This window comes from Tyto alba, unplaced genomic scaffold, assembly GCF_018691265.1.
Source record: "Tyto alba isolate M040663 unplaced genomic scaffold, T.alba_DEE_v4.0 Super-Scaffold_14, whole genome shotgun sequence".
Lineage (NCBI taxonomy): Eukaryota > Metazoa > Chordata > Aves > Strigiformes > Tytonidae > Tyto > Tyto alba.
Window position 1 is genome coordinate 39188178 of NW_024881276.1, and position 16132 is coordinate 39204309.

Consider the following 16132-nt stretch of genomic DNA (forward strand, 5'->3'; position numbering starts at 1 on the left):
AGGTAAGAAAACTTGTATTTATGCAGGCCTCAACAAACATAGGACTCATAATATTCATTCCCTTCACATATTTGGATCTTATTTCCTTTGTAACAAATGTATCTCACCCCTGAGGTGAATGTTTTTGTTGGTACAGATTTTCTTCACCAGCTCTCTCTGGAAATTGGCAGGCTAAAAGACATTTTTGTTATCACAGTTCATGAAGCACCCAGAGATCAGATCTTTAAGGCAATCAATTGTAATTATGTAAAATCTTAGGCTGCATCCAGCTCTCCCACTTTGCTCATGCTACTGTAACTACATGATTTCAGTGGAACAGAATCTCAATCTTATTGACAGTAATAAGATCAGAGTTGTCCCTAAAACTACGTTTCAGGGAACATAAGAAACTACGCAAGAAACATAATGTATTTGAGAACATTTTTAATAAATAATGTGACAAAAATTACTTTTCTGATTATTGGATCCTCAGTATGCAAAATTATGGCTAAAATATGAGGTTTCTTACATGAACATAATGAAAACATTAATCACATGGATTGTTCCTTTAGTACTGCACACCCTTTCTATGGAACCTTTCTTTAAAAATTAGCTAAATGAAAAATTTCAGTCCTCGGTGAACACCAAAACACTCTTTTTTTTCTTTTTTTTTTTTTTTTTTTTTCCATTGGGGCTAGTCCTGATAGCTGTCAATAAACAAACACACATTTTTCCATTAGCACCAATGACAAAGAAATTTTATAATTACAAAAAAGATCATAAAATCTACAGACAGAGGACATCATTTGGCAAATTCAATGCAAACTAATGCCTCTGTTTCAGCATTAATGATAATCCAATGTTGAGAGAGGCCACAGCAAAATTGGTAATTTTCTGTAAGTCCAGGAAAACTGAGAAGTGTTTTGATTATGGCCCACATTCAGGTTTGTTACTTTACCGTCTGTCATCATTCAAATATTCCAAATACAAACATAGAGCATTAAAAAAAAGATGAAAAATATCCCAAACAAATGCTTAACATTTTCAATAAGACAAAAAGAAGGTTAATAGTTACAATGGTTTACAAACAAAGTTTAGTGATTGTGCTTTTAAAACCAAAAAAAAAAAAAAAAAAAAAAAAAAAAAAAAAAAGATAAGCAGTGCATTACAAAAAAATTAAACGCCAAGATCAAACATAACTTCTTTAAGTGGCACTTCTTTAAGGTGAATTGACACAAGTAGAGGTCTGAGATTTGGGCCAGTAACAGTTAATGATATTACCCAATCATTATTAAAAATATCCATTGATTTTCCTGCTTATTTTCATAAGCATTGTTGAAGCCGAAAATTAGAAAAGGTTTCAGATAAACTTGCTCATGCCATGATTAGGCAAATAGCAATCGTATTGGCTTACCTCCTGCCTATCCCAAAGGACATTTTTAATAAGAATGTAGTTAATGATGAAAATGGAAAGACAAATCAAAGTACCACAGGGGATTTAAAATGAGTACATATTTACAATAAGAGCCACTTCATCCCAAATTAATTTTACTTGCATTTGTAAAACTGTGTCATCTGCAAAAGGTTAGCAAGAGACTGGCAGAAAACAAGATACAGTCTGTACTGAAATTGCAAGATACCATTTGCACTAACTGCAGACTACAGTGAAACCCCTAGAATAAAAGAACGTTCCGCATGATGTTCAAATTGGGGATCTTTTTAATCAATGCAGTATCACTTGCAATGTTATTGAATGGCTTACTGGTGTACTGGCGGTATACTAAGCGCCATCTCGCTGGGGAGAAACCTCAGGACCCCAGGCTCTGGAATCCTCTTCTGTTCTACTCCTGAAGCAGCAGCCGGCCCAAGTACCACAAAGAGCAGCTTACCTGCCTTCTTAGGCAGTGAAGGTGATGCACTTAGCGTTACAGAGTAGGCAAGGGCCGTTCCTAATAAGGAGGGTTTACAAAGAAAAAGTAAAATAAAAGCTAGCATTTTGATGGCATGAAGAAAAATGAAAAATTGTACACTCTGATTGCACTGAACATTATTTCTGGCGTCAAACATCATCAGACTTGAGGCATCTTAAGTGATTTTTTTTTGTTTTCTGATTAGATTTTAAAAGCCTGTTACAGTACGTGTTGTCTTCAGCTTTCTGTTTCCTGTGTTAAAAAAAAAGAAAGACATAAATGACTGCATGTTTGATTTTATTATTTAAAATTTGTTTCATCTACTTCTTAGAAATTTGCTACCTTTAAAAATAGTAATTATTATTTAATCACTTGCAGCAATGTGACTGCATGATGGACACCCGTTCTACAATCAGGATTTAAATTGAATTAATATCATTAGGTAGAAAGAAAAAAGAAGAAAACTTCATGCCTTAATGTCTAGTAAAATCTAGAATGATAAACTGTCAAAAAAATGTAAAAGGCAATGTCAAGGTGTTCTTAGATGCTCTAGTTTTTTATTTTCACATTTGAAAGTATCTGGATAATGTAAAGTGCGCATTTAAATATTGTATTTCTGCAAGTTCTGTTACATAGGTTTTAGTGTGGTGACTGTTATACTATGCTACATATTACTTGTTTTTTATGCTTTTGATGCATTCTTAAGGTTTCTTTTCTTGGATTGGGCATAACGTTAATAGACAGATAAATGTACTAATTTTTCTAAAGAGAAGTATTTCTGGTTCAAAAGTGTTTCTCCTTGGCATCTCTCTAAACACAGAAAATAGCATTATTCCAGTCATCTTCAGTAGTATAACTGCAATTACCTCCATCTCTTCTTCTTCTTCTTCTCCTTGTTCATATGCTCCCAGTACTTGCATTTCTGCAACATTCCTTCGGGCTATATTTGCTTGATCTGCCCTCTGTCTGCCTCCTGATCCTCTTGATGACATAGAGCTGGAGGAGCTGGGATCTCTAGGATTATTTGATGTTGGAAATGTTGGTCTAGAATACGGCAGGATGTCCTCTGTATAATTAAATATATACATTGTTATGTTTACAAGGCCAGAGATACCGTGATCCTAAAATTTCTACATGCAGTTGATTTATTATAGTTTTTATGACCCTCAGTAGGTTTAAAGTGATGTCTGGCAAGAATATGAAATACACTGTTTCCATAATAGCATTATAGAAGCTTTCTCAGGAAATTTATAGTATTCACGTGGTAACATCCACCACAGAAAAACTAATTCACGATTACTGTCCACTTCATTTCAATTTATGATCCCTGCTCTAAGTTCTACAGGAAAATTAAGAAAAACTCCACCCCTTGCAGTCTATTTTCGATATGACTGAGTAGGAGGAAATGACAATACATGCATGATATTCAAAAGGAACTCATTCCATCTAAATATTAGACCCTACATTTCTCAGACTGAGTTTGAAACAAAATTAGTGGGCATGTTTAAAAATTGCAGCACCATCCTCTAGGGTAACCAAACTTCTAATAACTTTTCTCTATAGCAATCCACTGTAACCAACCTCTTATAACGTGCTCATTTAACCAACTTACTACCCAGTCACCCCTGATATTGATCCTGAATGCCTATAGGAAGAAAGGACCAGGCATTTGTATGAATCTGTGTTAAAAGTCTTAGTGAACACTTGGCAAATTCCTTAATTGTGTTCCATTAATTAGCAATCTTACCACCTTCCATATACAAGATTACATTGATCAGGTCTGATTCATATAATGTCGTATCAGGTAGTAATTGTAACTAATGCATTACTAATACGGCTTTCTTATTTTTTTAAAATGACCAGGTATCATTCTGGCCCTTTTCTCCTTTACAAATAGGCAAAATTGGCCAAGTGCCAATTCTTTGGTATAAAAGTTAAATATCTGATTTACAGATCTACTATCTGACTTTGCTCAGTTCCCTTATAAATTAGATTATAATTAGATGGATTAAATATAACTAGACCATAAATGTATGGTAGGGGCAAGGACACTGATCCTTACAACTCTTGAGGAATATTTCTGTTTGGGCTTCCACAGCATTAGCTTTAATACAGGATGGGTATATGGAAAGCAAGATAGAAAACCTGTGATTTTCATAAGATTTTATTTCTATCTTACCCTAATGAGAACCTGCAATGTGACCTATATTAGCACTGTATAATTACAATAAATGGTGACAATTCAGCAGATCTAACTTCAACTCACACCAGCAATGTGAGAGACCTGAAAGGAGCTGGCTTGTTCCCTGTGATCAACATCCAATATTTCAGTAAACCCAGAGCATGCAAAACAACCTTGAAGAAGATGAGTTTTTGCTGGTGTGCCTTCTCGTTTTGGTGCTTTATTTCCTCGTGGTTTCCCATCATTTTGCTGTTCCTGTGATTCTCTCCGCTCTCCTGAATTTGTCCGCACGTCTGAATGCTGTCTCCCATCCACCCCTTCCCTCCCCTTGTAGCTCGCTCCTTTCCTTTCCGCAGATCTGTCTGTCCTTGCTTCTATGGAAGCAAGTTTTGGCAACATGACTGGCCGCACCTCCAGCTGTGATTTGGACTGGGCAGTTGGCGATTTTATAGCTGGAGGTGGCACAGGAGGGGGTGGCAAGTCTATAAGGTTGAAAAAGAAGAGCAGTTGAATAATTAGGATGATACACTAGTGAAAATAAGAAACAATGTTTAACTTGAACTGAAGCAATAGATACCCAATTTCCCTTCAGCCTTCCCTCTGCCCTCTCTCTGCCCCAAAAAGTATTATGTTCCTGTTACAACTACTGAAGGGTAATTTTCCAAAGCTTGAGCTTTAAAAATGCAAAGTAAAGACCTCTTACTGCCTTTTCAAATCACAATATTTTCTTAAAAATAATTTCAAAAAGCTGTAATAAACTTTAGGTACTTGGATATTAATATATCAGTTATGGATATCAACATAGAGTTAAAGATATTAACATATATTTCCCGGTATTTATCTTTTTTGCTAAGTCCATTCAACAACACAGCAGCTTGTCCTATAGCTGCTCAAGGTCTTCAGTGTACTGAGCATTAATGCAAGTTGGCTGGGGTGTAACAATGTTCATCAGATGCACTGCTGAGCTGATATATCTAAGGATAAACTATATTAACTATTGCATTCTTCTCTCAAAGTAGTAGGTTAATCTAACATATTCCTGATGCCTGTGGGTATGTGATGAGATATAAAAAAATCCACACTCAATCAACGAAGTAACAAGCTCTCAGAAAGAACAAAAAAAAAAAAAAAAAAAGACACACAAGATAGATATGTTTTAGTTAAACTTCTCTACTCCTGCATTAAGACTTAAAACTAGAATGTGTAAACTGTTCATCAGGAAACAATAGTGCTCTGAGGATTATAAAATGTGAAGAAAAAAATGTAAAAGTCAAATAAGGAAGAAACAATACAGAAGTGGTTCACAACAAAGCTGTAGGAACAAATCACATGAATATAAGAGAACAACAGGTTAAAAAAAAGTGAGATATGAAAGATGTTTCTGAGGTTAATATTCTCAAGTGAGATTGCTAGAAAAATAAAACAACAGCACTATTAAAAAATGTAACCTCAGCATTTTATAATAGTGTGCATTCATTCTTTCTACTTCCACAAAAATCTTGGAGCAGCTGTGTTTTTCAAACACCATCACTATATATACAGCTAATCCACAGTCTATTCAAGAGAATGTTTCAACTGAAAATTAACTAAATGGGGCCAAGAATAAAGGTAGTACTCTGGAATAAGAAAAAAATAGGCATCTAGCATATATGTATAAATTCAGATATGGCAGATGCCAGACGTTTTTGAGAGGTTTTCCAGTGACACAAAGCACAAGTGACTTGATTTACCCTGTGGAAAGGTGTAGCAATTCAGAATTCATTGTTCTATGCAAGCTTAATGGGCATGTTGAATTGGTGACATAATTTAGAATTGCCCTTGACCTGTTTTAAATAAGACAGGAAATTTTATCAGTTGTCTGGACTGGGATGATGAAGAAGAAAGATGTCATAAAGTCCATTTCTTAAGGTTGAACATACTTCAGGTAAATGAGAACTGTAACATCATTCTTGCTGTATTAACTCTACTGTCTCAGTAAAAAACATACACATACACACACAAAAAAAGAAAACAACACACAAAAAACAACCAAGCAACCAAGAAAACATCTCTTTGTTCTAATTTATGGGTTGAATAAGGGACCAAATCCATTTAGCAAGAAATGCAGAAACTTCTTTCCCTCTGTTCCTCTTAGCTGAGAACAAATTGGACAACTGGACTTGTATTCCCTGAAATTGGGTAGTTTGTGTTGGGTAGTTTGTTTTTCAAATGCTGGCAGTTTGCGGAACATCAGTTTTAGAGAGTAGCTAAGGGTAAACAATTGAATTCTGAGACTTAATTTTTAAGTATCTACTTAACACTTACCATTTGCAGATATATTTTTAAGACAAATCACTGTCATTTCCAAAACTTGAGAAGGCAGAATGTAAGTTAGATGGAAGCTTGGATATGCTATGTGGCTTAATCAAAATAATTTTATTTATGGAGTGGGAAATACTAGACTAAAAAATAAGAACAAAGGCTGATCTGCGGGTAATGGGCTGGACTTGTTTATCTGAGGGAACTAAAACTGTCAAATGGAGAGGCAACTTGTGATTCAGTAAGATATGAAAGATGTGATACACAACAGATTTTGGCGAGAAAGCACAGAATCAGTAATGTTGCATTCCTTTGTTAACCATAACTGCTTAAACGCCATTTACAGAGGCAATCTCTGTCCAATACACAACCTTAGCAATGAAACTCTAAGTCCAGACATCAGAGTAGCATTCAGACTACTTTCTCTAAAAATACCCTGTAAGCTTCAGCCATCAATCAGTGAACCAAGCCAATTTCACTGTGCTGCCCAGTCCTGTAGATGCATAAATCAATATGTGCCTGCAAGTTTGGATATTTGGATCACAAGGCTCCAAAGCCATGTGATCTTAAGTGTCAATAACTGCTCCAAAAAAATGTTGGTCTGAAAAAATATATAACCTCCTACAATTCAACAACTAGGTGAAAAATGATACGAAGATTGTCCAAGAGCTCAGAGTTGCCTGTTGCACGTTCCTTGAAAGCCCAGTGCATCAGATCACATCAAACCCAGACCAAAGCTTATCATGCACATGAACTGTTCTTCAAAAGCGAGGTGGGAGATGGTGATGGTTGCCACCTTTTGCAGAATACTTTTACCAATTATAGAACTTGGTCAGGATTTAAAAAATAAGATAAACTCTGCATTAGCCTATGGAGATTCAAACAATAGTTTTCTTTCTGAGGAAAACATCTTCCTCACAGTATGTCAGAAGTGGATGAAGATACTCAAACTCAGAAGTGTAGGCTCCTAGAACCACAGCTCTTCACGCAGTGTCTGCTGTCTCACATTCCCCACTCACTGTCTCTGTAAGTTATCAGGGCACCGAATAGCCCTTCTGTTGAGCTTGCTGATGTAGAGGGAGTGCAGGTATTTGACATCAGCCTTTTCAGGCACCCTGGGAGCCAGGCTCCAACAGCTGTGGCATGGCAATGTACTGGCTGAATACCAAAGGGAAGGAACAGCATCCTTCCTGCCGCCTATAAAATACAGCTTGGAACAAACTACTTTATTCAAGAATCCTATCCAGCTACACATGACAATGAACAAAGTGGTGTTAAATTGACTATGGAAAGGAAAGATGCATTGATATAAAAAGTTTCATAAAACAGCAGCAGCTCTATGGTGCAGTAATAAGTAAAGAAAAGTGATATTCTCTTTCAAGAACATTTTTGCAACCTGCAGGGAAACTATAAAAATCTTCATTATAACACAGTACTCCTTGCTGAGAAGAATCCTTTACAGAGGAAAAAAAAAAAAAACAAAACAACTTTTCTGAGGTCAACACTATTACACCCCTGTGGTATTTATTTTAACAGCTCAGATCATAGAGAAAATCCAGATTCAATCTGCCTCCTTGAGTACAAACTGGCACACTTATTAAAAGCAAAATGGAAGTTTCCATTGTAAGGAATAAAAAATAAATCACAAAGCAACATCAAACCAATATAAAGAACTCAGAAGTATTTGTTAAAGGTCAGCTGTGCTCACATGTTTCATTCAGTCTATGTATTGCTGTTGTACTGCTTCTTATGTAATTCAAACAATTAAAGGATGCCATTTCATAGCACAGTTTACAGGGGAAACCTTCCATATATGTCTTTTGAAATGAGTGATGATAATTTTCTAAATGAAAACATATACAGGAATCACGGGATAAGCAAAACATCAGTGGGAAAAAAATAGTCTGCTAAGTTAGTTGACACTGACATGGAGAAACCACAAATAAGCACAAAAAGATGAATTTACAGGTAGTGACAAATGAGGGAAGTAGGCCTTATTAAGCAACTCTCTCTTTTAAGCTCTATCAGGCTGTAGATTTCTACAGTCATACCCTGAAGAAAACAGTAGTTATAGATTTGATACAAAATTGGAGAAGATACAAAGCAAATTTTTTTTCTATTGCATATTTGTGCAGGCATGCAAAACTCAAGATTGTTCCTGACTTAGTAAAGCTTTAAGATCATTTAAGATTCCTAGATACATAATAACCTCAGCTACTATTATTCATGTACTGAAGTCATTTTCATGCTTTATCTTTCAAGAAACATGGCTCAAACTGTAGACAATAATTGGATGAATAGATACAGCAAACCCCAGTACGATGTATAAAAGCAATGGATTGTTGCATCGTAGGGTTTTTTGTCCGTATGGACATTTACATAATGCTTTTACCAAAACAATTTTCACTCCATAAAACCTCCCTCAGTAACAAAATCAACATTTGCAAAATATCTCATAATGGATTCAGAAGTAAGGACTAGCAAAGAGGGCAGGTATCTGAAAATTATTATCATTCAATAACAAGCTGTTTTTTAGCAGAGGTAAGAAATGCTTTCCTACTTATCTTTTACCTTACTGAAATTTGTGCAGAGTAAATTTTTTTTGTACTTCACAGGCAGAGGGAAACAAAAATATGAAAGATGCTGGCATGCATAACGCCTTAATATTTCAACATGAAAATTCAAGAAAATATTTGGCAGATATTCAATCACCTTTTGTGAGAAATTCAACTGCCCTAACGTCATGTCATCAATAAAACAGCTAAATAACTCAGTTACAGTCTCAACCAGTTAGTTGTGAAAATGTCAGTGTTTTTTCCTTTGTCACTCAGAGATTTAAAAAAGAATGAGGATTTAAAAATCTCATGTGAACTGTCAATGGCGTAATTTCTATTGAAAGACCTATTGAATCAAAGCAATGGTAAAGTACTTTTATTCTTTTTATCTAAATTCTTACAATTCTGAGGGCTTAGAACTACTAATAAATCAATTCATGACAGTTCAGAAGAGACTTTCATATGTATATTTCTAGAAAATACAAAAATATTATTAAAAATTTTGATTTCTTAAATTAAATATGTAAGTAAGTCAGGCAAGGTTGAGAAGGAGAATACATCTGTTAGTTGGTTCCTGTAATGCAGTCCTAGTAGTTAACTCTCTAAAAGGCTAGATGAAGAGCAATTAAAAATTCATACATTTTAATCCTTACCACCTACTGAGCAAAGATTTTTAGCAACAAATATGGAGAACATTTCACCTGGTGGATGACTGTCAAGGAATGAAACAATTCAGCTGAAATGTTTTTCCACATAAAGTAGAAACTGATTTGAACTAATGCTGGCAGAAAATACAGAATTGTTGCTACTGTACAACGCAGAGTAGATCAGAAAACATTCTCCTTTATTTAAAAAAGGGTAGTAGTAGACCTGCTAGACTAGCAACAAACACACTTTCAAAAATACTAATCTTTTTCACAAATCTTGCTGTATAAATTAAAAAAAAAAAAAAAAGCAACATAATTTTTTGAATTACATATATTGCTGCTGATAATACTCCTGGAATTTTCAACCATTCACGCAAATACTTACTTCTAATTGTGTAAATTCTTCGTAACACCAGTATTTCATGAAACTGCTAGCAAATACTAACTCAGCTAATTTGGGAACAGTAGAAAATTTTAAAGGTTGAGAAAGTAATGAAGCAATGTATTTTTCTCATTTTACTATTGATTCAATGCTTCTAGCCATCAACAAATGCTTAAATTCAGAATATCTGCTCTACCCTACTACAATACAGGTATGTTAACCCACTATGAGGAAAAAAAGTAAATCTTTGTATCAGGTACTCCTTTATAAAAAGGATAAATAACAGTGTCATGTCAAGCCAACAGAAAAAACTAAGTATATCTGGGAAAGTTTAGTTGTGCTTAATTGTTTCATTCATGTCTCCATATCACTTTTCTTCACTTAAGGAAAACAATTAGTAGATGTTGTTTTATAGCTAATTCTAAAGGGACAATAAACTAGATGTGGCTATTCTAATGAATGATTGTGAATATTCAGTAAGGTTCCAAATACGCTTATGTAAATGAATTGAGGGGAAGAAAATAATAGTAGAAGAAAATCAAAACCAAACAAGCCCTTCAACCTTTGAACTGGGTTTTATCAGATCGGCAGATATTACAGCCATAATTTGCTGTTCCCTGAATGACCACACTGTATTGCACACTAAACGGGTTAGCGGAAATTCTTACCTAATTAGAAAATGTGTTGAAGTAAGCAGATGCTATATAACACAAAACAAATATTGATCATGATTGTCGAATCTATTGCAATATGTAATCACAGTGCTCCACTATTTAAGTTTGTATAATTATTTTCAGAAAAACCTGTCATTGAATACAGGCCCACCTCTTATTTATTCCTGTGTCAGAAGAAAATGTCTACATAAAACTCACGTCCAGATTTTATTTCTGATGTCCTAGCTGTTGTGCTTGTACCGAGGTCTGATGCTCAGCCAATTATCCAGTTAAGAGCACTCTCTTCAAAAGAATAAAAGCTGAATAAAATGTCCATAAAATCTTGCAAAATGCCATTACAAGGGTCTCATAAACGTAACATTTCTGGTACAGTTTTGGATTTACACCTTGTGTTGTCCCTTCACAGAAGCAAACATGTACAAAACCAATGTAATAACCTCTTGAAATCAGATAATATTCCAACAGCTCAGTTTCACTGACAGAAGGGGCCTGGGCATACGCCAAGAGGCCCAGGTGCACTGTGTCATGCCAGTATTTAATGCAGCCTAATATCAGATAGATGCTAGTGAGAGAAAATACTCAGAATAAAGTACAGATAATAGCACGGACAACCACTCATTGCTAAATTACTTCTGCTCATCGTGCTGTGAGCTTTGTATTAAATTTTTTCGTCAAGTGGCAGGAATCATAGGGAGAAGTGGCTCAAAACTCCCTTCTTGTAACCCTGGATAAGGATCTATAATATTAGGCTTTCATATGATAATGGCAAATGATGCCCCTCTTTGAAAAATTTCAGACTGGTAATGAAAGTCCTAATCAGATTGTTGTTGCAGAGAACCAGGAGGTGAGGAACGATGCCTTCCTTTCCCTTCCCCACCGTTAGCAAATTCAGCAAACTTGACAAGATGGGTTAAGTCTTGGAGAATTTATCTTACATGAATTTCCAACAAAGCCCGTGGGTTGTTTTATAAAACTGGAAGGTAGTGCTTTAATAAAAGCTGCACCACCTGAGGCATTTTCATTAAAGGCTCTCTCTAGACAACATCACAATGTTTGCATTATCCTCCTACACTCCCAAGAGAATACAAGCACTACCTTTTCAGCAAGAGTTGATATTGTGTGTGAAGGCACGAGAGAAGATGATTAGATTTTGCTTTTACTCACAAAGTAACTGCTTGCAACAATGCTGTGGTCAGGATTAAAATTCATTGATTTATGTGGTCCACCATTTAAATGGTAAATTGTTTTTTTCAGGAAAAGATACATTCTGAAGCTTTTATTAGTCAGTCATGTGAATGAAGATTTTAATCCTAACCACACATTATTCTCAACGACTGTACTATTTATGCTATCTGGGCTCTTAAATAATGACAGTAATTAGCCCATTAGGACACTATAGAAAACAGGTGCAAGGCTCTGGAGTGGAAGCATCAACGTACAGTATTAAGGAACTCTGGCATTTAAAATTATTAATCTGTTTGGTGTGTTTAGCAACATGAAACACAAATCACTGAATTCTGAAACATAACGTTATCTCTGTGAAAAAAATTTCACGCACACGCATTGAATGCGTGTTTAGAAAGGTTCACTGACGTTTTCACCCATTTCAGTGGACTCACCATCTGTGTAGACTTCTCTGCGCAGATGTCCTGGCTGGTGTTTTTGCTTTTTGGCAGGTCGGACCTTCTGTATTACAACGGCACTCATGTTGCTGTCGGTAGATACAGGGCTGGTGGGTCTAGGACAGTGTGATGCATGAAAATGTCTACGGCCTGGAAATTGTTACAGAACAATAGCTATTATTTTTCTTATCTAAAATAAGATGTTTCATACTTTCTCTTTTCACATTAGAATGACCTAGCCATACAAAACACCAGGAGTGAAAATACACTCTCAGAACACTAAAAAAACTCTCATCCTTCCTGTCATCAGTTTTAGAGTGAGCTGTAACTATATCGAAGCATTTGCTATCCTACCAGTAGGCAGGCTGGCTTAGCTGCATGGAAATTACCCAACTGCTTGGTAGCTGCTGGCTCTTGCCCCAGGAATGTGAGCTCCATCAGCAGGCAAGCACAAGCAGGCTTCCCACCTGGCAACCTTGCAGAAACAACAAAATGTTTCCCTTTCAAGACGGGTTTCACCTCCCTCAGCTCGGGCAGTGTGAGGTTGCCCATGCCACAAACGGCTGAAGTCACCAGAAGGTCTCAGGTACAGATGCTCCCTCCTCCACTTTGAGTGAATTACCAGGAATGCATCAGGGATGGGTGACGGGCATTTTAACACAGCTTGTTTGCAGATAAGAAGTGTCACATTTTTAGGATGTGTAGTCAGGTATGAGAAATATCAATACATAAAAATCACTGCATAACATGAACTTGACTGCTGTAGAATTATTCAGCTATAACAGTGACAGGATGTAAAAAGAACTTTTCTAAATACATTTATTTACACACACATAAACGCATATATTTGTATGAACTTATATGTGTAAAATGGATAAAATCCTGGCCCTGTGGGTATGAATGGGAGTTTTGCCACCTACTTCAGTTGGCCAGGATTTCATCCAGAATTACTAAATTACCTCCCCTCTCATTCTTCATGATGAACAGCTGTGTTGAAATGAAACAAAGGACTGTTAACTGGGAGAGGATATCAGAAATTGGAGGAAGGTTGCAAATCTGTGGAGTCAGGGTGGACACAGTTGTGGCAAAGTACCTCTTTTCCAGGTCTGGCTGTTTAATAGGATTGATTATCAAAACATTCATGGATCTGCTTGAAACCTGCATCCCACCCTGCAGTATTCTTATTTTTTAGCCAAACTATGACAATATCCATTGGGCCTAGTTGGGTTACTGATTACCTGTATATATCTAGTGTTACTAGTAACCAGTATGTTATAAAACATTATATATTCCCAATATCATATTCCATATGTCCAGTGGTGATTCAGGAGAAAAAAAAAAAAAAAAAAAGAAACATATTCATAAGGCCTTGTTGCATATGCATAACCTAGGGATCTAAATTGCAACTAATAACAGCTGTCAAATTCTGAAACCAACACAAACCCAGTTCATCTCAATAATACAACAGTAAGAGCTTGAACAGCATTCTCCAAAAGATAACAAGATATAAAATGGAAAACAATTACATTGCAATTTTTTTTTTTTTTTTCAGATCCAGAAGAAACATTGCTCTAAAGGTTTACTATTTATTTGGACATTTCAATACAGAGGGATTAAACCTCTCATGGAGAGTGACTGAAAATACTGGGAGCCTGACACTAGGAAAAAGATAGAATTCTGTAATCTGTTTTTGTTATTTTTCCCTCATTCAGTTCTGGGTGCAAATCCATCAGCAGGGTTGAGGTTTGGCAATTATCAACGAGACCAAAAAATTAGGAACTACTTACAAAAAACAATGCAGAGCAGCAATTTGTTCAAACTGTTTCACCAAAATCCCTTTTCTGACTCTTCCACTAGTGTAAATTGACCCCTCCCTCCTGAATTTCTAAATGTTGTAAGAACAGGAATTCAGGAAGTGGTTGTGGATAAATGATGGCCCTTTTTTTTCCTTCTCCTGTCAAATAGAGGACAAACTCACCTCCTGATGCATCCTGCATTTGACGTCTGGCTACTTTCAGGCCAGCATATTCTGCAGCTGCTGCAACTGCCTGTGCAAAATCTGCATCGGTAAAAAATGATCCATCAGAAGAGCTAACGCTAGACCGCCCACTTGAGATATTATCTTCTTCGGAGGCTGAACCCCAGCCATTGATCATGGACCCTGTTACAGAGCTCTCCAAATCCCCAACGCTGGAGGCAGGTGTCTGCTCAAGGCCACGCAAGAGGAGCCTTCTGTTCTGCATCTTGGCAACCTCTATATCCGCCTCATCCTCTTCCTCTTCTGGTGCGTCAGTATCCATATCTGAGACCAAGGGCCCTGAGATATATCCATAGGTATGTGGTGGGGAGATAGGCCTTGGAGGGGGTGGAGGACTCACAGGTTGGCGTCTGTGTAAAAATACAAGGGTAAGAAGAATTGAAGTCACATAACATAGTTGGAGGAAATAATATATTGATGAAAATATTTATTTTATTTCCCAACAAGCTTGACTTGCCATTTTAAATCAACAAAATCTATATCTGAAAGATTCAGGCTTCATTTTTTTTTTTTTTCCAGTTTTTATTTTGTAAATCAGAACTGACAGCTACATAGTTTGAAATCTACCACAAAGAAATCTGATTTTTCTAATATGGTTCCTTTATCACTGATTTTAATGAAAATTGGCTTATTTTGCAGAAAACTGTTCATTTTTCCTAAAGTAGCACATGTACAGCTAGGCAAAGAGGTGGTTGCAGTTCATACGACTATTAAAAAAATTATTTGTGTACCCTTAAGAGCATGAGCAAAATAAAGTGTCTGTATATTCCAGAAGCTTGAAACTGTCAATGTCAACAGGTGCCTTTATCCAAACAGATTGCTCCATAAACTTTATCTTCCCTCCACCTACCCCAGTGACTCAGAAAGATATGAAAAGAGATACTGTTATTTCATTATTTTTAAAGTTGGTCTAGGTGATAATAGAAAGAAAGAATTCTCTACCGGAATGTTAGATGTAGGTCTTAAGGTCTCCAAAATGCAGAGAGATGTATAGGTTAATTTATTTTGAGCCTAGATCATCAGTAATGTTGTCCCCAGCTTAAAGAGTCAAAGTATTAGATATCGTTAGATCAACGTTCAGTTTAGTTAACACTTCACTCAGAAGTCCCAGGTAGTAACACTGTCACCAGGTTTTTTTTCACAGGGCCACAGGCATGAACTTTAATTGCCATTGGTCTGCTAGGAAGAAATAATTTCTGCAGCAGTGGCTGCACTGTTGGCTTTGCTTACCAGGAACTTTTACTGCAGCCTGCTTTGCAAAGATTTCCAAAATAATTTTCCTTTGTCAATTTTTCCATCTTATTATCTCATTGATAAATGGTGACTCTCATAAATTAATTATTTTCTCTGGGGGGAGCACAATTTTTTTATTTTAATAGATGGGAATTCATATGAATTTTGAAAGGAAACTTTAGCACGGAAAAACCTAATACTTCGTGTCAAGAACAAGCTGGAACCTCCCTGGACGACATCATCTCATCTCCACTTTTCCACTTGCTGTATTAAGTACTGAACGGAATGAAGAAAAGGTCAGTTAGGGATATATATCCAATAATCATTTAACAATGCTGCCTCCCCTCAAATCCCAGAAGCCATTGCTGCATGGAATTCTCTACCTGCCTTTCACTGGACACCTTGCCCAATAAAGTTTTACTGACTTAATTTAAAGCTCTTGTGACAACCATCCTTGTAATATATTTGCCAGTCTTCCTGTTCTCTAGATTTTGGTATTAGAAGGCACGCAACTGGTTGCAAAATATGTTAGGGTTCTTGAAAATATAGCTTGCCTGCCAATCTTTAAGGACAGGCTAATTGACAGCAGCTGGTTCATGGGCATACCAAATT

General features: G+C 36.2%; 1 protein-coding gene across 7 annotated transcripts in view; it reads right to left on the bottom strand.

The window, feature by feature from the left end:
• Nucleotides 1–408: 408 nt before the first annotated feature.
• Nucleotides 409–16132, bottom strand: part of ROBO1 (roundabout guidance receptor 1) — a 740888-nt gene continuing 725164 nt past the window's right edge. For all 7 annotated transcript variants that reach the window (XM_032989478.2, XM_032989487.2, XM_032989502.2 and 4 more), the window contains 5 exons: nt 14228–14637; nt 12247–12399; nt 4245–4553; nt 2756–2955; nt 409–2141 (listed from right to left, as the gene is read on the bottom strand). In XM_032989478.2, the coding sequence (XP_032845369.1) occupies nt 2127–2141; nt 2756–2955; nt 4245–4553; nt 12247–12399; nt 14228–14637 (1087 nt within the window). In that variant the 3' untranslated portion in view covers nt 409–2126. The remainder of the gene's footprint in view (nt 2142–2755; nt 2956–4244; nt 4554–12246; nt 12400–14227; nt 14638–16132) is intronic.